Source organism: Erythrolamprus reginae, chromosome 12 (genome assembly GCF_031021105.1).
Source record: "Erythrolamprus reginae isolate rEryReg1 chromosome 12, rEryReg1.hap1, whole genome shotgun sequence".
In the NCBI taxonomy this organism is placed as follows: Eukaryota; Metazoa; Chordata; class Lepidosauria; order Squamata; family Dipsadidae; genus Erythrolamprus; species Erythrolamprus reginae.
Window position 1 is genome coordinate 5,748,938 of NC_091961.1, and position 23,344 is coordinate 5,772,281.

The 23,344-nt window shown below is 41.5% G+C and overlaps 2 protein-coding genes across 4 annotated transcripts in view; one reads left to right on the plus strand and one right to left on the minus strand.

Annotated features, from left to right (window-relative positions):
* Nucleotides 1–3,738, plus strand: part of PHYHIP (phytanoyl-CoA 2-hydroxylase interacting protein) — a 60,335-nt gene extending 56,597 nt beyond the window's left edge. For both annotated transcript variants that reach the window (XM_070765054.1, XM_070765055.1), the window contains exon 5: nucleotides 1,548–3,738. In XM_070765054.1, coding sequence (XP_070621155.1) covers nucleotides 1,548–2,082 — 535 coding nt within the window. In that variant the 3' untranslated portion in view covers nucleotides 2,083–3,738. The remainder of the gene's footprint in view (nucleotides 1–1,547) is intronic.
* The window catches only part of POLR3D (RNA polymerase III subunit D), a 112,311-nt gene extending 89,610 nt beyond the window's left edge, over nucleotides 1–22,701 (minus strand). Inside the window, exon 1 of one of the 2 annotated variants that reach the window (XM_070765151.1) lies at nucleotides 22,640–22,701. Coding sequence is in view for 1 of the 2 variants with exons in the window: in XM_070765149.1 (XP_070621250.1) it covers nucleotides 18,253–18,272 (20 nt within the window). In the remaining variant the exon portion in view is untranslated. Of the gene's footprint in view, nucleotides 1–18,252; nucleotides 18,274–22,639 lie in introns of those variants that run through there. The other variant, XM_070765149.1, reaches the window with a different exon arrangement.
* Nucleotides 22,702–23,344: the final 643 nt, after the last annotated feature.

The following is a 23,344-nucleotide window of genomic DNA, read 5'->3' on the forward strand; positions in this document are numbered from 1 at the left end:
ATGGCTAACTCCCGATTTCTCCTCCCCAAGCTAGGAAAGTGGAGGATATCTGAGGCCATAAGCCACTTAACCTGTTCTTAGCTACTGTTTAATGAACATTCTTCAGTATTCACTTCCTGAAACTAGAAGGTCTCAATGGATGTGTAGCTATGAAGGCCTGTCTCCGTATCATAAGGGCTACCTGGTTTCCTTCCTCAAGAAGGATATAATGGAACTGGAAAAGGTGCAAAAAAGGGCAACAAGAATGATCAAGGAAATGGAGCACCTCCCTTATGAAACCAGGTTGCAACACCTTGGTCTCTTCAGACTTGAAAGACGGCGTTTAAGGGGTGACTTGATCGAAGTGTGTAAAATCATGCCTGGAATAGAAAAGGTGGATAGAGAAAAATTATTTTCTCTGTCACACAATACTAGGACGAGGGGGCATTCCCTGAAGCTCATAGGTAAGAAAGTGAGGACAAATCAAGGGAAATATTTCTTCATCCAGAGGGTCCTTGGTTGATGGAAGAAGAGGTTGTGACAGTTGTCAGCCTGGATAGCTTCAAGGCAGGATTGGACAGATTCATGGATGCCGAGTGTATCGGTGGTTATTGAAATGGATGTCTATGTGCCGCCTCTATGTTGGTTGAGGCAGGCAGGGTTCCCTTGAGTACCATTTGTTGGGGGTCAAGGGAAAGGGAGGGTTTTGCCTTCTCCTTCTGCTCAAGATCCCTATGGACAATTGGTGGGTCACTGTGGGACACAGAATGCTGGACTTGATGGGATTTGGCCTGATTCAGCATGGCTCTTCTTCTTATTTATTAAATTTGTATGCCACCCCTCTCCGTAGACTCGGGGCGGCTCACAACAGTGATAAAAACAATATACAATGACAAATCAAATATCAAAGTCTAAAATAATAATTTTACATTAAAAAACCTAAAAACCCCATTATATAAAAAACATACATACAAACATACCATACATAAAACTACATAGGCAAGGGGAGATGTCTCAGTTCCCCCATGCCTGACGGCAGAGGTGGGTTTTAAGAAGTTTATGAAAGGCAAGGAAGGTGGGGGAGTCCTAATCTCTGGGAGGAGCTGGTTCCAGAGGGCTGGGGCCGCCACAGAGAAGGCCCTTCCCCTGGGTCCCGCCAACCGACATGTTCTTATGTTCTCCAAAATCATGCAGGGGTTCCTTGTTGCTGCTGGTACCGCATGTGATTTGGCTTCTAAGCATGCACAGGAAGCCAAATCATGTTCGAGGACGCGCATAAGTGTGAGATTTTGCCGATTTTCAGTGTTTTTTTCCCTGCGCGGAAGCAAAAAATGTCAAAAATCGTCAAAATATCACACGCATGAAATTTCGCTTCCTGCACATGCACAGAAGCCAAATCTTATGCAGGTGTGCCCGTCCGCCCATTGGTCACCCAGAGCAGTGCATGCAGCTCCATTTTTGCTGCTAGTGTGATGGCGTCAAGCGCACCAGTACTGTACCAAATGTGAAGTTGTCCTAACTCCTAACCTCATCCGTCTCCTAACTCTCCGTTTTTCCCTTCCGGCCAGAATGCACTGTGGGAACGTCATGAAGCCGTATTTGAAGGACAACAGTGGCAGCCACGGTTCGCCCACCAGCGGCATGCTCCACGGCATCTTTTTCAGCTGCAACACCGAGTTCAACAACGGGCAGCCTCCCCAAGACTCCCCCTACGGCCGCTACCGTTTCCAGGTGCCCGCCCAGCGCCTCTTCGGTCCCAACACCAACCTCTACTTTGCGGATTTGTACTGCATGTACACTGCCTACCATTACGTCATCCTGGTGTTGGCCCCCAAAGGTTCCCCCGGCGACCACTTTTGCCAGGAGCGGCTGCCCCAGCTGGACATTTCCTGCAACAAGTTCCTGACCTGCAGCGTGGAGGACGGCCAGCTCGTCTACCGCCACGCCCAGGATGTCATCCTGGAGATCATTTACACGGAGCCCGTCGACCTCAGCCTAGGGGTCCTGGGGGAGATCAGCGGCCATCAGCTCATGAGCCTCTCCACGGCCGATGCCAAAAAGGATCCGAGCTGCAAGACGTGTAACATCAGCGTGGGGCGCTAGAGAGAGAAGGAAGGGTGGGGAGGGAGGTGGAAGGAACACCACTGCGAGAGTTCTTGGCGAGCCCCACGGCCCTTCAACGTACGTGGGACTCTCTGAGAACGGGGTCCACCTCCGTTGATGCTGGAGAAGTCCCACTTTTTGCTGTCTTTGCCTCCTCCTCTCTCTCCCCCTCGCTTCCTGCATGTTTCCTTGCCGTTGTAAATAAGATTTTGGACTTGGGAAGTGAGAATGGGAGAGAACATACGAGCAGGTCAACGTCGAAGGGCCTGCATTTCCAGGTTTACTCAAGGACAGTCCTCAGTGTGTTGTTTTTGCAGGTCTCTTCTCTATCCCGTTCTCTTCCGGTTCCCAACCCAAGCTCAAACGGACATTTCACTTGGCCCAAACGGCAGGGAGTCTGGCCAGTTTGATGACCCCACCGTTTCCTAAAACAAAATATCACTAATTAGAAGCGCATCTCCATCTCGCAACTTGGTCCTTTTGGCCCCTTTCTCCATGTACAATGTACAGTATCCCCCCACCACCACCACGAGTTCTCTTCACCTGTAGCATGATTTGCTTTTTATAAAAAAAAGAAGTTACGTTGACGGTTGGAAGGAGATGTCTCCCCACCATCTTCACGAAGGGTCCTGGGTTAAAAGCTCAGGCTGGCACAAAGACCACCTCAGCTAGGCTTGGTGGGTAGAACAGGGGTCCCCCAAATTTGGCAACTTTAGGACTTGTGAATTTCAACTCCCAGAATTCTCCAGCTGGAGTCCACAAGACTGAAAGTTGCCAAGTTTGAAGACATCTGGGGTAGAACAAGCTTAAAGAAGCTTGGAATGGCCATGTCGACTAGAGAAGGAAATAAAGAATGGGTTCTTACATTGGGATTCTTTCTTTCTTTCTTTCTTCCTTTCTTCCTTTCTTTCTTTCTTCCTTCCTTCTCTTTCTTTCATTTTCTTTCTCTTTTTTCTCTCTCTCTTTCTTTTTCTTTCCTTCTTTTCTTCTTTCCTTCCTTCCTTCCTTCCTTTTCTTTCTTTTTTCTTTCTTTCATTTTCTTTCTCTTTTTCTCTCTCTCTCTTTCTCTCTTTTTCTTTCCTTATTTTCTTCTTTCCTTCCTTCCTTTTCTTCCTTTTTTCTTCCTTTCATTTTCTTTCTCTTTTCTCTCTCTCTCTCTTTAACTCTTTCTTTTTCTTTCCTTCCTTCCTTCCTTCCTTCTTTCCTTCCTTCCTTCCTTCCTTCCTCTCATTTCCACGGGGTGTGAGACCTTATTATTTATGCCCTTTATTTATTTTGACTGCAGAACAAGCAGGGGAGAGGTAACAACAGGTCCAAACAGGTGTGCTAGAAACTGGAATGCCGACAGGCGATGTTGCTATGCAAACATACCCAGCTTGGCTTCCCTGTTTTTCCACGATAGCAAGTCACAGATCCGGGCTGACAAATCTCATTCCCGGGTGTGGGGTTCTCAAGATGGGGAAGAAGGACACTGGAGCCCCCTCCATGATGCAGGCAGGAGAGTAAGGTGGACAGATAAATCACTTGTGGTTGGATGCTTCCACTTCAACCCTCCTGTTTTCTTTCCCACAATGCAGGAGACCTCATCCGCTGATAGTTCCAGCTTTTCTACTTTAAATGCACAGCTCCCATTAAACCGGAATGCGATTTGCGATTTCCTGGCTTGTGTGAACACTTAACTGTTGCTGTTTGCAACCCATGCTAGGAACCATGACTCACTCCAATAATGGCTTATTTATTTATCTATTTATTTATTTAATTTGACTACTATGCCGCCCAATCCCGAAGGTCTCAGGGTGGCTTACAACGATAGAAAGTATTAAAAACAATTAAAAAGGAGTCAAATACGCCCTCTAACAATTAAACCCAAATTAAAACCCATAATAAGCTAAACATACAATTTGGCCATGATAGTTGTTAATTCATGGTCACCCGGGCCTGCCAGCAAAGCCAGGTCTTCCTGGCCTTACGGAAAGCAATTAGGGTGGGAGCAGTACAGACTTCAGGGGGGAGTTGATTCCATAGAGCCGGAGCGGCCATAGAAAAGGCCCTGCCAACCTGCACTGCTTAGTGTGACAGGACCTGGAGAAGGCCAACTCTCTGTGTTCTTATAGGTCTTTGGGAGGTAATGGAAAGAACAACCGCCTTAGCATCATATCTGAGATAAGCCACCGGCATAATACAGGTAGCCCTTGTTTTAATGACCATTTGTTCAGCACCCTTGCTCCAAATAATGACTGCAATGGGGAGAACCATGATTTCATGGGGGCCTTGCTTAAACAACACCAACAACTTAATGACCACAATTCTGGGCTCACTCGTAGTCATAAATTGAGGACTGCCTGTCTATCGACCTCACATAGCCCTGTCTCCTCCCCCTTTAATTTCCTTCTTTTTCCTCCTGCGATGAAGAGATCGTAGACTGAAAGATTCTCCCCTTTTAGAAACATAGAAGATTGACCGCAGAAAAAGACCTCCTGGTCCATCTAGTCTGCCCTTATACTATTTCCTGTATTTTATCTCAGGATGGATATATGTTTATCCCTGGCATGTTTAAATTCAGCTACTGTGGATTGACCAACCACGTCTGCTGGAAGTTTGTTCCAAGCATCTACTCCTCTTTCAGTCAAATAATATTTTCTCACGCTGCTTCTGATCTTTCCCCCAACTCATCTCAGATTGTGTCCCCTTGTTCTTGTGTCCACTTTCCTATTAAGAACACTTCCCTCCTGAACCTTATTTAACCCTTTAACATATTTCAATGTTTAGATCATGTCCCCCCTTTTCCTTCTGTCCTCCAGACTAGACAGATTGAGTTCATGAAGTCTTTCCTGATACGTTTTATGCTTAAGACCTTCCACCATTTTTGTAGGCTGCCTTTGGACCCGTTCAATTTGATCAATATCTTTTTGTAGGTGAGGTCTCCAGAACTGAACACAGTACTCCAAATGTGGTCTCACCAGCGCTCTATATAAGGGGATCACAACCCCCTCTTCCTGCTTGTTATACCTCTAGCTATGCAGCCAAGCATTCTACTTGCTTTCCCTACCGCCTGACTTGGAGACTGTCAGAAATCACCATCCCTAAATCCTTCTCTTCTGAAGTTTTTGCTAACACAGAACTGCCAATACAATACTCAGATTGAGGATTCCTTTTCCCCAAGTGCATTATTTTACATTTGGAAACATTAAACTGCAGTTTCCATTGCTTTGACCATTTATCTAGTAAAGCTAAATCATTTGCCATATTACAGATGCCTCCAGGAATATCAACCCTATTGCACACTTTAGAGGTCATCGGCAAATAGGCAAACCTTCCCTACCAAACCTTCCCTTATGTCACTCACAACATATTAAAAAGAATAGGACCCTGAACAGACCCTTGTGGCACACTGCTTGTAACCTGTCTCTGCTCAGAATACTCGCCGATGGGAATTGGAAGTTTTTTTGCTAACACAGAACTGCCAATACAATACTTCCTTCCTCCAGACGGAACCTCTCTTGGTCCGAAAGGAGAACGATTCATTTGCAGCCACTCCCCAGTTCCGTGCAATCTCGATGTGTCCATGCCTTCAGTCCCTCGGCAGGAACCGGCTTCCCAAGGCAGGCTAGACCTGCTCTTTAACATCTGCTCGCCACATCTGCCAGCCACCCTCCTCAAGCTGAAGGCTTGGCCTCCATCGTAGGGAGTTTTGCTTCTGTGGGTTTTCTCAGGTTGCCTGGGTGATTGTTTCCTTTATCAGGGCAAAGCTGCCGATAGCATCCTTTCTTCCCCGCAGGGAGCTTCGAGAAGGCTGCCTAACTTGACCGTCCAGAAATTCTGGGCCTCTCCTTCTTCCCTCTCCACCGATCCGGTTGAGATGTGGCTTGAGATCTTAAAGACAATTCATTCGGTAGCAGCGGTAAGTTAGAAGCCTGAGGCCTGGAAGACAATCAGCCCCACAATTTAAAAAGGGCTCTCCCATTTCAGAGAGAACTTGAAGGAAAAACCTCGCGTGCACGCAGCCAACTTTCATTAGATACTCTTGGGTAGAATTTTTTTTAAAAAAATTCTCCACCTTAAGATAAAACATATGTGTTCTGGTAGACTCCTCCCCAAAATTCACAGGTACAAATTTCAGACACACACACGTTTGAAAATTCAAAACAATGTTCTTTATAATGAAATTCACATAAACTAAGCTCTCTTTTGGTATAGCAAAGAGCACTGGTCTCCAAACAAACTGGTAATTTGTACAAGTCCCTTATCAGTTCTGAGATACTTAGCTTGCAGCTGGGAGGCAATTCACAGTCCTTCTTTCATAAAGTGAAACACACTTTGCTCTGGTTTAGTTTCAAAGCGGGGGATAATCAGCACACAAAAGGTCAAAGTCAGTAAAGCAGTCACGAAACACAAGGATCAGATAATCCTCCACAATGGCCAAACCCACAGGCAGCCTCACTAATAACCACAGCCCCACCCAACCACAGGTGGCCTCATTTTCTTTGATAATAATCTCTCAGTTGTTGCTGCCTATGCATCGCTCTCTGCATGCGTGGCTGTATCATTAACTCTTGTTCTGAATCCAAGGAGGAGCTAGATACTTGATCTCCTTCTGTGCTGTCTGCCACACTCTCCTCCTCCCTGTCACTCATGTCTTCTTGGTCAGAGGAGCCTTCATCAGCAGATTCCACCGGGGGGGGGGGCAAAACAGGCCTGCAGCATGTGGATGTCTGCCCCACATCCACAGTCCTTGGGGCAGGAGCAGGGCCAGAGCTAACCACAACACATATGTAAATAACAAACACAATACAGTGGCACCTCTACCTAAAAATACCTCTACTTCTCTAGGTAAGAACCGGGTGTTCAAATTTTTTTTGCCTCTTCTCAAGAACCATGTTCCACTTACAAACCCGAGCCTCTGAAACTGTAACTGGAAAAGGCAGGGAGAAGACTTTAGAGGTCATCTAGTCCAACCCCGTCCCTCACCCAAGCAGGAGACCCTCCACCATTTCTGACAATTGGCAATCCAACCTCTTCTTGAAAGTCTCAAGCTCCCACAACATCCAAGGGCAACTTCTGTTCCATTGGTTGACATTTATTTATTTTATTTATTTATTATTTGGATTTGTATGCCGCCCCTCTCCGAAAACTCGGGGCGGCATACAAATCTAAGCCATCCCAAAGCAAAACTTGCAGTTGTGGTTGTGTGGGCAAATCAAACACAGAAAGGGATTCTGATGGAAGGAGGCTGAACCAGTGGAAGGAATTCCCCTGAGATGGTCCACAACTTGATAATTGATGATTATTTGATCAGGCTGGCTTCAGTCACCCCATGTTAAATTAATAATAATTAATAATAATTTATTAGATTTGTATGCTCAGGGCGGCTCACAACAACAATAAAACAGTACAATAATAATTAAAACTGTTTTGAGCCTTGTTGTGAGCCGCCCCGAGTTTGCGGAGAGGGGCGGCATATAAATCCAATAAATCTAATCTAATCTAATTATCTTATTATTATATACACAATCATACCCACTCATAACTTTTAATAGTCAGAAGGGGGATACATTAGTTACCCCATGCCTCATGGCTCTTGCAAAAGGCGAGGAGGGCGGAAGCAGTTCGAATCTCTGGGGGGAGTTGATTCCAGAGGGCCGGGGCCACCACAGAAAAGACTCTTCCCCTAGGCCCTGCCAGATGACATTGTTTGGTCGACGGGACCTGGAGAAGGCCAACTCTGTGGGACCTGACCGGACGCTGGAATTTATCCGGCAGAAGGCGGTCCCGCAAGCATTCTGGTCCGATGCCTTGTAGGGCTTTATAGGTCATCACCAACACTTTGTGTCCGGAAACTAATCGGCAACCAATGCATATCCCCAGAATCCCAAATTAGAAGTATATAAGAACCAAAAAATTCAGATCTTCAGGTGAAGAAGCATCTCCATGAAGGTGGTGGGGAAATTTCAGGACCCTGTGTGTTTTGTTTTTTTTTAATTATTACTATTATTATTCTTGGCGCAACCTTTTAAACTTTCCAAGTGTCCAGCTGTGAAGCCAACTGTGTTGCCGTATGTCCTGTGCCACAAATGCTGCTGGCATTAAGAATAAGGAGCTGGCTTTTTCTCTCCTGGCTGTTTATTATACTGCCCTGCCTATTGCAATTTTTTGCCAATTGTTAAAGCGTCCCTTGCTCCAGGAAATGCTGTCGGTATTTTAGAGGCTGCCCTTAACTCTTCTCGGCTTTGTCTGTGTACACTCAGAAACCCAAATGTCATTTGAGGCTAGATTTGTATCATGCTTTCTCCAGCTGTGAAAAAACAGCAGCAAGAGGCGGGGCGGGATCATCATCAATTTATTTTAATCGGGGAAAATGTTTCTCCATTTCATACACCCCAAGTGACAAGGGAACGTTCGGCTACCGAAAAGCAGACCAGACTATGTGAGCAAGCAGGTAAAAGTTACTACAACTTTGGTTGCAGTGCGGCTACAGAACAGGGACTGCTCCAACTACAATAATACAGGTGCAAAAATATGGACATTATTATTATTTTTTTCTGAAGAGAGGCATTGAAATGTCCCCCAATCGTGGCTCATAAGACATGGAATGATTTGATGGTGCTATAATTCCTTGGTGATGGAAATTCTCCACCAGCCAGTCCTCAATCCCATTTAGGAAGTCTATTCCTAGTGCAATTTTGTAATATTTAGAATAGAATAGAATAGAATAGAATTTTTATTGGCCATGTGTGATTGGACACACAAGGAATTTGTCTTGGTGCATATGCTCTCAGCGTACATAAGAGAAAAAGATACATTTGTCAAGAATCATGTGGTACAACACTTAATGATTGTCATAGGGGTCAAATAAGCAATGAAGAAACAATCAATATTAATAAAAATCTTAGGATACAAGCAATAGGTTACAGTCATACAGTCCTAAGTGGGAGGAAAAGGATGATAGGAATGATGAGAAAAAACTAGTAGAAACATTTATTCCAAACTAAAGCTTAGGGTGTTGATTCTCAAATCGAAAGGAATCTGGGCTGTGTCCCAATTTAAGAGAGAGCGATCGTTCATGATTAACTACCTAAAATGAATCTGTTTAATTTTATACAGCAAAGCTAGAGAGAAGCGGGTAATTTTGTTTCAATCTTTCTTTTTTTTTCTTTCCAAGTGTTAGAAATGTAATGCAGAGGTCTTGTGTAATTGGGTCATGCCATATTATTTGATGAGGTTAATCAGGTGATGGGTGAACACGGGCCAACTTTTATGGAAAAAAAAGGGAGGTGAAAAAAAAACAATTTTTTTTAACCATCTGGAAGAATGTTCTAACAGATGGACATGTTATGTCACCTCCCGGCTGGAAGTTCTTCTCCAGCATTGTCAACAGCTATCTCCTCAATTTTCTTCTAATTACATGCAAATCAGGTGCTACCCTACAAATCTGAAAGTTCATTTTATTTGTACTTGGTCCTTTGCCCATTTTCAAATAAGAGCAGAATGGCTTTATGTGCCAAAGCGCTTCTTAAACGTCAGTGTAACTCCACCATAAAGGAAAAGGTGATGGAGAGACCTAATACAGTGGTACCTCTACTTAAGAACTTAATTCGTTCCGTGACCAGGTTCTTAAGTAGAAACGTTCTTAAGTAGAAGCAATTTTTCCCATAGGAATCAATGTAAAAGCAAATAATGCGTGCAAACCCATTAGGAAAATAATAAAAGCTCAGAATTTGGGTGGGAGGAGGAGGAGGAGGAAGAAGAGGAGGAGGAAGATAGTCGCTGCCGAAGGGAGAAGGTGAGGAGGGGAATTTTTAAAAATCCAAAACTTTAAGGCTTTTTTTTTAAAAAAAGGACTCTGATGCAACACCCAGAGAAAGGAAAACGCTCCGTTTGCTCTGGGCTGTCCAGAGCGAAGGGAGCGTTTCTTTTCTCAGGGTGCTGGCAGATTTTTATTCCCTCTCCAAGCGCCCAGAGAAAGGAAAATGCTTTGTTTGCTCTAGACTGCCAAAGCCTCCTTAAGTGCCACCGAAAGGCTCCTCTGGCAGCCCAGAAAAGCCCAAGATGGCCGGGATCAAAGGGGGAATGGCAGGAAACTGTCCGGGCCTTCGTGCCACTCTCAAATTTCCTGGGAATTTTTTCCAGGCTCAGGTTCTTAAGTAGAAAATGCTTCTTAGGAAGAGGCAATAAAATCTTGAATGCACGGTTTTTATCTACAAAAGTTCTTAAGTAGAGGTACCACTGTATTTCTTTTAAAACCATAAAATCGGCAAAAGCTTTCCCAGTAATGATTCCGAATACAAGCGTATCGCTAGAATTATTATTACTGCGATGCACATCTGGGACAACCAAACAGGGAATTTCTTTAGAATAGGTTAAGCTTGGCTGGAGAATAGAAGCCCAGCATCCCCTGAGTCTACAAAGGTTTAAAAATATGAGCAGATTGCAGTTTGTTGACGTAAATCCTTGACAGGACAGTGAGCCTATTTACGATATTTAACTATAATTCAGACGGGTTTATATAAGTGCAAGTTGTGGTAGGTCCTTGGTCCTAGTGCAGGCACTCTTCAATTTAGGATTACCATTGAGTCCAATTTGCTAAGTGAGACAGTTGTGCACCATTTTAATACTTTCGTGTGAACAAGAGTAGTAAGTCACTTTTTTCAACGCTGTCGTAACTTCCAAAAGTCGTTAAATGAACTGTTACATAAGCTGAGGACGATCTGTATAACCTTCTTGAGTTTTGACTCAAGAAAAGAATCAACTATTCATGGTGTGTTCTAGGCCCAAGTCAGATGAAAGGAAGAGGGCAGGATTGTAGAGTACATGGGAGCACATTGGGGATGAGGTGGAGAAGGCACTAGCACCCATCTGCCACTCCCCAAAACTTCTACCCCTTTCCTGAAGTTTTCATGACAGATTTTGGCAGCTGCAACAAGTCTTGGCAAACTCATTTTAAGGAGCTGATAACAGATCCCTTATTTGCCTTGCCAAGCACTTTTTAAATTTTTAAAAAACCTTTGAATCCAGAGTAGTGAACAACCCTGAAAAACGCTTGCCAAGCATGGAAGCATTTTAAGACAAAATTGACCCTTTCTATTCTAGCTGGCTGGAGAATTCTGAGCATTGAAGTCTATAAGTCTTAAAGTTGCCAAGTTTGAAGATCCCTACCTTTAAAACCTCTCAGGTTTTCAAGGCATATTTTGACTTCCAATGGGATCATCTGAAAATATATACAGTAGTTTCATATATGAATGTATGCCAGGCTCTAGTTTAGTTGGTTTGCCAACACTAAAGATTTTAAAGTCTCGTAGGCACTGACTGTTCTGTGTAGGATCATTCCCCAAAGGTAGAAGACTTGGGAATATAATTTTCCCTCTCTGGTGTTAATAAATTATTTCCTTCTTTCTAAGGCAGTGGTTCTCAACCTGGGGGTCGGCAGGATCCCTTTGGGGTGTCGAACGACCGTTTTACAGGGGTGGCCTGAGACCATGGGAGAAAACAAATTTCCCATGGTGGTTAGGAACTAAAGGTCCTATTCTGGCACCTTGGAACATATTTTTACAATCCGACCAATCAGGTGTTTACAGTGGGCGTGTCCCTCTGACCTTCCTGCCAATCCGCTTAAAGCTCTGTTGGGAGAATTGGTGCAAGACTTATGGCTGGGGGTCACCACCACATGAGGAACTGTATTAAAGGGTTGCGGCATTTAGAAAGGTGGAGAACCACTGTTCTAAGTCAATTGGGGAAGATGGAATTTTAATTAAGATTGCAAAACAGCAAAAAGGAAATAACCCCTTCTCAAATACCAAGATCCTAGTTTAGCATCCTTTGAACTAAAAGTCTCTTGCTGTTGGCTATGTTGGCCGAGGATAATGGGAGCGGGTGTCCCAACCCTCTGCAAGGAATGATGCTTCTGCCCCTGCCCTAATGATTTCAGAAAATGCATTTGGACATTTCAGGAACTGTCTTGAGTCTTCAGCAATTCCTGTTTTGTGCAGGATGCGTCTTTGGCAGTCTACCAGGCAGAAAGCATCAGGTCTTAGAATGAGGAGGTCTTTGCCTCGACTTGCTGGTTGGCAAAGTGGGACGTTTGATGATCACAGCCTCTTTCTCATCACCCTCCCAAGTCCTTGCATGTGGCTGAGAAAACGTCAAGCATGGCAGTCACGCAACAGCCCAAACTGGATTCAAAGCAATGCTTTTCCAGACTGTATGTATGATGCGCGCTGTAAAACCTTACCTGAAAGCAAAAAACCCGTGCTCTGCTTACAGTGTGTAATAATAAACAAGAACCTGTGTTGAAACACCTCTTCTGTGGGTTTTGTTTCTTTTTTACCCTGCCTTTCCTATTTTCCCTCCCATTATAATAATATTATTATTGTTGTTGTTGTTGTTGTTGTTGTTGTTGTTGTTATTATTATTATTATTATTATTATTATTATTATTATTATTATTATAGAAACATAGAAGACTGACGGCAGAAAAAGACCTCATGGTCCATCTAGTCTGCCCTTATACTATTTCCTGTATTTTATCTTACAATGGATCTATGTTTATCCCAGGCATGTTTAAATTCAGTTACTGTGGATTTACCAACCACGTCTGCTGGAAGTTTGTTCCAAGGATCTACTACTCTTTCAGTAAAATAATATTTTCTCATGTTGCCTTTGATCTTTCCCCCAACTAACTTTCCCCCAACTAACACGCCTTATTTTCCTAACAACAACAACAACACTGGGAAGTGGGTTGGGTTGAAAAAGGTTAACTTGGTCCTGCATCACCCATTTGGCTTCTATCCCTTAGGCTGGATTGGAACTCACATTTTCCTGCTTTCTAGCTTGGTGCCTTAACCACTAGGCCAAATTGGCTCCCAATAATGATGTTATTGTCCATCCAAGCCCTTAAAACATCCACAATTCATGCGCCTTAGTAGCTGGCAGATTCCAAGGTCAGCAGAAATGTGCAATTATGCCAGTCAGGAAGATGCAGAGCAATAATCCATTCTTTCTTTCTTTCTTTCTTTCTTTCTTTCTTTCTTTCTTTCTTTCTTTCTCTCTCTCTCTTTCTTCCTTTCTTCCTTTCTTTCTTCCTTTCTTCCTTCTTTCTTTCTTTCTTTCTTTCTTTCTTCTTTCTTTCTTCTTTCTTTCTTTCTATCATCTATCTATCTATCTTTCTTTCTTTCTTTCTCTTTCTTTCTTTCTTCTTTCTTTCTATCATCTATCTATCTATCTATCTATCTTTCTTTCTTTCCTCTTTCTTCTTTCTTTCTTTCTTTCTTTCTATCATCTATCTATCTTTCTTTCTTTCTTCTTTCTTTCTTTCTATCATCTATCTATCTATCTTTCTCTTTCTTTCTTTCTTTCATTCTTCTTTCTTTCTTTCTCTTTCTTTCTCTTTCTTTCTTTCTTTCTTTTTTCTTTCTTTCTATCTTCTATCTATCTATCTATCTATCTATCTATCTATCTATCTTTCTTTCTTTTTCTTTCTTTCTTTCTTCTTTCTTTCCTCCCTCCCTCCCTCCCTTCCCTCCCTTCCTTCCTTCCTTCTTTCCTTAATAATAATAATAATAATAATAATGATTTATTATACTTGTATGCCGCTCCTCTCTGGAGACTCCGGTCAGCTCACAACAACAATAAAAACAATATAGGTACAAATCTAATAATTAAAATTATGACTAAAACACATTATCTTAAAAAAACAATCAATATTACACAATCAAGCAATCAATATTAATAATCATAACCCCACTTAACATTAATGGTCAGAAGGGGGGGCATGTGCTAGTTGCCCCATGCCTAGTGACATCGATAGGTCATGAGGCTCTTGCGAAAGGCAAGGAGGGTGGGGGCAGTTCGAATCTCTGGAGGGAGCTGGTTCCAGAGGGCTGGGGCCGCCACAGAGAAGGCTTTTCCCCTAGGCCCTGCCAGACGACACTGTCTAGTCGACGGGACCCGGAGAAGGCCAACTCTGTGGGACCTGATTGGCCGCTGGGATTTGTGCGGCAGAAGGCGGTCTTGTAGGTAATCTGGTCCGATGCCATGTAGGGTTTCATAGGTCATTACCAACACTTTGAATTGTGTCCGCAAACTAGTCAGCAACCAGTGCAGGCCACGGAGTGTTGATGAAACATGTACATATCTTGGGTGACCCATAACTGCTCGCGCGGCCGCATTCTGCACAATCTGAAGTTTCCGAACACTCTTCAGAGGTAGCCCCATGTAGAGAGCGTTGCAGTAGTCGAACCTCGAGGTGGTGAGGGCATGAGTGACTTTGAGCAGAGACTCCCTGTCCTTAATAATAATAATAATAATAATATGACCTATAAAGCCCTTCATGGCACCGGACCAGAATATCTTCGGGACCGCCTTCTGCCGCATGAATCCCAGCGACCGGTTAGGTCCCACAGAGTGGGCCTTCTTCGGGTCCCGTCGACTAAACAATGTCGTCTGGCGGGACCTAGGGGAAGAGCCTTCTGTGTGGTGGCTCCGACCCTCTGGAACCAGCTCCCCCCTGAGATTAGGATTGCCCCCACCCTCCTCGCCTTTCGTAAACTCCTTAAAACCCACCTCTGCCGTCAGGCATGGGGGAATTGAAACATCTCCCCCTTGCCCATGTTGTTTTGGTGTTTGATTGATTGTGTGCTTATTTTTTATATATATTGGGATTGCTTTTATGAATTTTTTTAACTTAAAACTGTAATTAGATTGGTAAATATTAGATTTGTCACTATGTATTGCTTTTTGCCATTGTTGTGAGCCGCCCCGAGTCTGCGGAGAGGGGCGGCATATAAATCCAATAAATCTAATCTAATCTAATCTAATCTAATAATAATTTATTAGATTTGTATGCCGCCCCTCTCCGAGGACTCGGAGAGGCTCACAACAATAAAACATCATATACAAATCCAATGTTAAAACAGTCTTTAAAAAACCCCTATTAAAACAGTCATACAACCCAAACACATCATCCCTAAAGTCAAAGGCAGCTAAGGAGATATCAATTCCTCCATGCCTGGCGACATAGATGAGTTTTCAAAAGTTTGGGAAAGACAAAGTTTCCTTCCTTCTTTCCTTCCTTTCTCCCTCCTCCCCTCCCCTCCTTAGAAGAGAGGAAAGGAAAGCTAGAATTTAAAAAAAAACCACCACCATATTTATGTAGCTTCTGCTGCGGCAATCTCACACTACTCGCAAGAGCCTACAAAACTTTTGCCAGACCCATCCTTGAATACAGCTCATCTGTCTGGAACCCATACCACATCTCGGACATCAACACCCTTGAAAACGTCCAAAGATATTTCAGCAGAAGAGCCTTTCACTCCTCCACTCGAAACAGAAGACCCTACGAAAATAGACTAACAATCCTGGCTCTAGAAAGCTTAGAACTACGGCGCCTAAAACATGATTTAAGTATTGCCCACAAGATCATATGCTGCAACGTCCTACCGGTCAATGACTACTTCAGCTTCAATCGCAACAACACAAGAGCACGCAACAGATTCAAAGTTAATATTAACCGCTCCAAACTTGGTTGTAAAAAATATGACTTTAACAATCGAGATGTCGAAGCGTGGAACTCATTACCGGACTCAATTGTGTCAACCCCTAACCCCCAACATTTCTCCCTTAGACTCTCCACGATTGACCTCTCCAGGTTTCTAAGAGGTCAGTAAGGGGCGTACATAAGTGCACTAGTGTGCCTTTCGTCCCCTGTCCAATTGTCTTTCCTTTATCTCATATATCACATATATTTTCTTCCTTTCATATATCTTCTCCTCTATTTTTACATATTATCTTTATATATATTACTTCATGTCTATTCTCTTCCATATGTATTGTGTATTGGATGGATGAATGAATGAATGAATGAATGAATAAATAAATAAATAAACCATATTTGAAGCATGGAGTAATCACGTAACCTCCAGCATTTTCAAACTGTTAGAAACATAGAAACATAGAAGTCTGACGGCAGAAAAAGACCTCATGGTCCATCTAGTCTGCCCTTGTACTATTTTCTGTATTTTATCTTACAATGGATATATGTTTATCCCAGGCATGTTTAAATTCAGTTACTGTGGATTTATCTACCACGCCAGCTGGAAGTTTGTTCCAAGGATCTACTACTCTTTCAGTAAAATAATATTTTCTCATGTTGCTTTTGATCTTTCCCCCAACTAACTTCAGATTGTGTCCCCTTGTTCTTGTGTTCACTTTCCTATTAAAAACACTTCCCTCCTGGACCTTATTTAACCCTTTAATATATAGAAACATAGAAACATAGAGGTCTGACGGCAGAAAAAGACCTCATGGTCCATCTAGTCTGCCCTTATACTATTTTCTGTATTTTATCTTAGGATGGATATATGTTTATCCCAGGCATGTTTAAATTCAGTTACTGTGGATTTATCTACCACATCTGCTGGAAGTTTGTTCCAAGGATCTACTACTCTTTCAGTAAAATAATATTTTCTCATGTTGCTTTTGATCTTTCCCCCAACTAACTTCAGATTGTGTCAATCATGTTTCAATCATGTCCCCCCCTTTCCTTCTGTTGAGAATTCAACTGATCACAAACTTAGCCATGAAACGAGAGAGATTTTAGATTCACCATCTGAAATGCTACATTCGAAGAACAATTATCCCATCAAAGCTTGCAAAGTTTCTCTGGGTGAACTGCGTGGAAAACAGGGCAAAAACGGAGGTGGATTCTTCTAGTGCTTTTTACCTCGTTCTAATTGGAAATGTGGGCAATTCACATCCCTGGTCGTTTTTTTCACCCTCCAAGGTATATATCAGCCACCCACTCTTTCTATTCTTATTCGTCGACGGTGGTTGCTATGCGCTAATACACATGCCCTTTACAATTCGCTTGGAACAAAATCCTGGCAAAACGACAATTAGTCTGCAATTACCCCAAATGCTCTATGCCGGTATTTTCCCACTAGAAATATTAAGCATTAAATATTTTTTAAAGAAGCGATGAAGAACTGGCAAGATTACTTGTTCTTCCTCTCTCTTGCTGTATTTACAACTTGGGATGCATTAGCAAAAGAAACATAGAAACACAGAAGATTGATGGCAGAAAAAGACCTCATGGTCCATCTAGTCTGCCCTTATACTATTTCCTGTATTATATCTTAGGATGGATATATGTTTATCCCAGGCATGTTTAAATTCAGTTCCTGTAGATTTACCAACCACGTCTGATGAAGTTTGTTCCAAGCATTTACTACTCTTTCAATAAAATAATATTTTCCCACGTTGCTTCTGATCTTTCCCCCAACTAACCTCAGATTGTGCCCTCTTGTTCTTGGGTTCACTTTCCTATTAAAAACCCTTCCCTCCTGAACCTTATTTAACCCTTTCACATATTTAAATGTTTCGATCATGTCCCCCCTTTTCCTTCTGTCCTCCAGACTATACAGATTGAGTTCACTAAGTCTTTCCTGATAAGTTTTATGCTTAAGACCTCCCACCATTTTTGTAGCCCGTCTTTGGACCCGTTCAATTTTGTCAATATCTTTTTGTAGGTGAGGTCTCCAGAAAGACTTGACACTCTCGAGAACCTAGACTGGAATACTTGCCTAGTAAAAAGAATTTAATTTAATTTGATTAATTTGACTTCCATGTCGCCCAATCCCAAATACTGACTCAGGGCAGCTTACAACAATAAATAAAAGGAAGTATGATAGCCTGGGGGCAAAATTTTGGATACACAATAAATTTATCAGAATGGGAAAAAATATGGACAGTTAACTATAAAATAATGCTCTCAATCCCATACAGATAGAATATCTATAAGATGTTCTACAGGTGGCATCTTCCTCCAGCTCGCCTGTCCAAAAGGTACCCTAAACTTTCCCCCATCTGCTGGAAGTGCCGGAAAAAAACGGGCACCTATTATCACATGTGGTGGACGTGTCCATCAGCTAAACAATTCTGGGGAAAAATTATAAATATGATAGAAGGAATTATAGGAAAGGAAATATTTACAAAACCAGAATTGTTTTTACTTGGAATATTCAGGCAAAATTTTTCAAAGAATGACAGACATGTAATACTGCATACTACAACAGCGGCAAGAATTACATATGCTCAATGCTGGAAAGAGGAACTCACACCAACGATATATAATGTGATAGCTAAAATCTACCAGGTAGTGGAAATGACTAAATTGACTTACGAACTACAGGATAAGGACATGGAGGACTTTCACAAAAGTTGGGACAGATGGTATTTCTGGGTTGCAAAAAATAAATTAAAATAAAATGAAAAGAAATTAGGAACCCCAAATCCAAATCTAGAGACAATAAACTTAATTAATATCAACAAATATTAACAAATTATAGCACTATTATACCATTGAAGAAGAAAAAAGGATATATGATTGATATAATAACAAGGAAATTATAAGATTGTATTTATGTATTAAATATATAACAATTGTTAAAAGGAAGATTTTTCTTTGTAAACTAGATGTAAGCTGCATGTAAATTACACTACTCTTTGGGTAGTGCAAATCGTAAATAATGATACCAAATATGTTATGTATAAAGCAGGATGCTTTATTTCTTTTTTTCCTTATCTTCTTCTTTCTTTTTCTTTTCTCTTTTTTTCATTTCTTTCTTATGTGTACATATTTTCATCATGTTGTTTCTTGTTGTGTATTTTTAATGTAGATATTTAATAAAATCTTTTTCAAAAACCACCCCAATAAATAATACATACAATATAACAAAAGTCAAATATTAGTTAATAAAGAACAGTAAAACCATAATAATAATGAACTATCAAACACACACGAATACAGAATCACTTACAATTTGGCCGTGATATGATGTTACATTCACGGCCCCCAGGCCTGCAGGCAAAGCCAGGTATTTACGTCTTTTCGAAAGGACAATAGGGTGGGAGAAATACGGACATTGGGGGGCAGCTGGTTCTGTAACGTCGGGGCAGCTACAGAGAAGGCCCTCCCCCATGGGCCCGTCAACCTGCATGGTTTAGTCGACGGGACCTGGAGAAGGCCAACTCCTTGTGATCTAATAGGTCTCTGGAAGGTATATGGCAGGAGACAGTCTTGTAAATAGAAGGACTAGGGGGGACATGATAGCAGTACAGTGTTCCCTCTATTTTCGCGGGTTCGAACTTTGCGAAACGGCTATTTCATTATTTTATTTTATTAATCAGATTTGTATGCCGCCCCTCTCTGCAGACTCGGGGCGGCTCACAGCAATAATAATACAATATAAACAAATCTAATATTTAAGTTAATTTAAAAACCCCAATTTAGAAACCAATCATACATACTAGCATGCCATGCATAAATTTTATAAGCCTAGGGGGAGGGAAAGTCTCAATTCCCCCATGCCTGACGACACTATACCACGGTTTTTCAAAAATATTAATTAAAAATACTTTGCGGTCCCCCCCCCTATACCACGGTTTTCCCTGCCCGATGACGTCATATGTCATCGCCAAACTTTCATCCGCCTTTAATAAATATGTTTTTAAATAAACTTTAATAAATAAACATGGTGAGTAATAATCTAAATGGTTGCTAAGGGAATGGGAAATTGTAATTTAGGAGTTTAAAGTGTTAAGGGAAGGCTTGTGACACTGTTCATAGCCAAAAATAGTGTATTTACTTCTGCATCTCTACTTCGCGGAAATTCGATTTTCGCGGGCAGTCTCGGAACGCATCCCCCGTGAAAATCGAGGGAACACTGTATTTCAGTATTTGAGGGTCTGCCACAAAGAAGAAGGGGTCGGCCTATTTTCCAAAGCATCAGAAGGCAAGGAACGCCCGGCGGCAATGGAGCGAGTCTATGGGCTCCATTTCCGCCTCCAAAGCAGTGTTCCCGCCGTTCCAGCTTGTGGCCCATCCCTGCCCTCTTAAAAGAATTCCCTAGCGAAGGTGACACCGTCGAACCGACCTTGGCTGCTCTTGCAAAAACGAAGAAGAATAGGAATTGCATAGTAATTGGGTGGGGACATCCCAGGGCTGTAGACTAGTCTGGGTAGTTGAATAACAACTCTAGAAGAAAACAGCGACATGACACTTTCCATATTGTTGTCAAGAGAACCACACAAACATGAAACCACCAGGAGTCACAATGATTGGCAGAGAGATTATAATTTAGAATAAAGGTATTAAAGGTAAAGGTAAAGGTTTCCATGGACATGCGTGGTGGTTGTTTGCAGTTTCAGGTGGTGGTACTCATCTCCATTTCAAAGCCGAAGAGCCAGGGCTGTCTCTAAGATGTCTCTGTGGTCATGTGCCAACATGGCGAAATGCCGAAGGTGCACGGAGCGCTGTTACCTTTGAAGAATGTTCGGAAACTTCAGATCGTGCAGAATGCAGCTGCGAGAGCAATCATGGGCTTCCCTAAATATGCCCATGTCATACCAACACTCCGCAGTCTGCATTGGTTGCCGATCAGTTTCCGGTCACAATTCAAAGTGTTGGTTATGACCTATAAAGCCCTTCATGGCATCGGACCAGAATATCTCCGAGACCGCCTCCTGCCGCACAAATCCCCTGTCACAACAAGCAGCTTTTTTCCCCATTTAAAAAGATGGAGATATATTACCCTATCTTGAACAAAACTGGTTTCGCACAACCCTCACGCCCCCTAACATTCTTCACTCTTCCCATTCTCCAACATCCTGGCTGAAGAAAACAAAAAGTTGCAACCACTCACTCAGTTTGAACATTGGAAGTGATGTTCACATAGGGCTATTGATTCCTGCTCCAGTATATTTATTGAATTCAATTTCAGCCGCATGCTCGACAGAGCTGATCTGTGTCAATAGAGTTGTTAATCTAATCCTACGTAGCTTCTGCTCTGGAAATCTCACACTACTTACCAGAGCTTACAAAACTTTAGCCAGACCCATCCTCGAATACAGCTCATCTGTTTGGAGCCCATATCGCATCTCAGACATTAACACCCTTGAAAATGTTCAAAGATACTTCACAAGAAGAGCCCTTCACTCCTCCACTCGAAACAGAATACCCTACAAGACTAGACTTTCAATCCTGGGCCTAGAAAGCTTAGAACTACGATGCCTTAAATATGATCTAAGTATTGCCCACAAGATCATATGCTGCAATGTCCTGCCTGTCAAACCACAGCTTCAACCACAACAACACAAGAGCACACAACAGATTCAAGCTTAATATTATCCGCTCCAAACTTTACTGTAAAAAACATGACTTTAGTAATCGGGTTGTCGAAGCGTGGAACTCATTACCGGACTCTATAGTATCATCCCCTAACCTCCAACATTTTACCCTTAGACTATCCACAGTTGACCTCTCCAGATTCCTAAGAGGTCAGTAAGGGGCGTACATAAGTGCACTAGAGTGCCTTCCATCCCCTGTCCTATAGTCTCTCCTGTATCTCGTATTTCTTCTTTACTATATCCTCTATAATCTTCATTGTGTATTATTGTGCATTGGACAAAAATAATAATAATAATAATAATAATAATAATAATAATAATAATAATAATAATAAATAAAATAAATAAAATAAATAAAATAAATAAAATAAATAAAATAAATAAAATAAATAAAATAAAATAAATAAGTAAAATAAGTAAAATAAGTAAAATAAGTAAAATAAATAAAATAAAACAGCTCACGTGCCCACAGAGAAGACACTGTATGCCCACCTCTGGCACGGGTGCAATAGGTTCACCATCACGGCTTTATGCAATTCCGCAACCTATTTCTAGGTGACACATGCTCCCTCCTACTTTTTTTTGGCAAAGCTAAATTGTCTCTCTCATATACCAACTCAATTGCTTTGAAAATGATTTTTGCATTTCTGCCTGCTAACTGCAACACCTATGCTGAAATACAGCAGGGTAAATTCTGGCCTAATTATTTAAACACAGCTTTAGGTTTTCTTCAAAATGGGGCGATTTGCTGGAAGGGCAATTTATTTTTATTTATTTATTCATTTGTCAAACAAGTATAGTATTATAGTACATATTAACATAACATAAGTAGAACATAGTAATGGAAAGGATAATAAGACAGTAGGACAGAGACATTAGGCACAAAAGTGCACTTATGCACGCCCCTTACAGACCTCTTAGAAAAGAGGAGAGGACAATTGTAGATAATGTAACGTTGAAGATTTTGGGGTTGGGGGAAGCAACAACAGTCTGGTAATGAGTTCCAGGTGGTGTCCACTCTATTGCTGAAATTGTATTTTCTGCAGTCAAGTTTGGAGCGATTTACATTCAGTTTATATCTATTACGTGCTTTTGTGTTGTTGCAATGGTGTCATTTGCACCAAACACGATTTCTGACATTCTGTACTACGGTATTATTTCTTTTTTCTTCTGCTGTGGATTCAAGGCAGCTTTTTCATGGAGCAGAGAAGCGAAGCATAGAAGGAAGGAACGCTACCTTTTTTTCAACTTCACCAACCTCCAACAAGAGCAAAATTTAGGTACTATTTGTTGTGAAACCATTTATAGCCCACCTTATTAACACCACTTTATTGCAAAGCATTCAAAATTATTATTTAAAAAAAAACACCAGGTAGACCTACCTTGCTACTGTTAAACACAAGCCCCAAGTCTATTTTTCTGGCAGCAGCCTCCATCTTTTAAGTCTCCCACTGATTTTAAAAGCTCTTTCTCATTCACAGGTGTTATTCTTTAAGCTAATTGGACTTCTCCATACAGGGGTTAATCCTGCAAATTCTGTTTAGGAAACAGTAACTTTCAGCAAGGGGTTTAGAACAAGTTTAAAAAAATCTAATTAATGTGGGAATGTGTATAGGTGTGATTACCCAGGAGCTAAACAGGAGAATCTGATAACAATATAAAGCTTAGAAGGGACAATTCTGGCAAAAATCTGATAACAATATAAAGGTTAGAAGTACTTCTATGATTGGTTCAAGAGAAGAAATGAAAACTTAAATTGAAATATAATAATAATACTTTATTTCTTCTCTTTTTTGGATATAACAAATTACAAAAGATCTATTTACAGTCATTTTCAGAAAAAAATTGTATGAATTTAAATAAATTAAATAAGAATGAACGAAGGCGGTTAAGAAAATAAAAATAATTAAAATATATGGATAACCAAAAGGAAAAATAGTAGATACCGATGATATGATATACTTCACCAGAAGATAATTTGATACTACAAGGAAATTTATAACCTTCCCCCTCAAGGGAATGTAAGTCTAAATATTATACATTATGTTATTTGTTTACTGTTATTGTTATAATGGTTAAGTGTATTT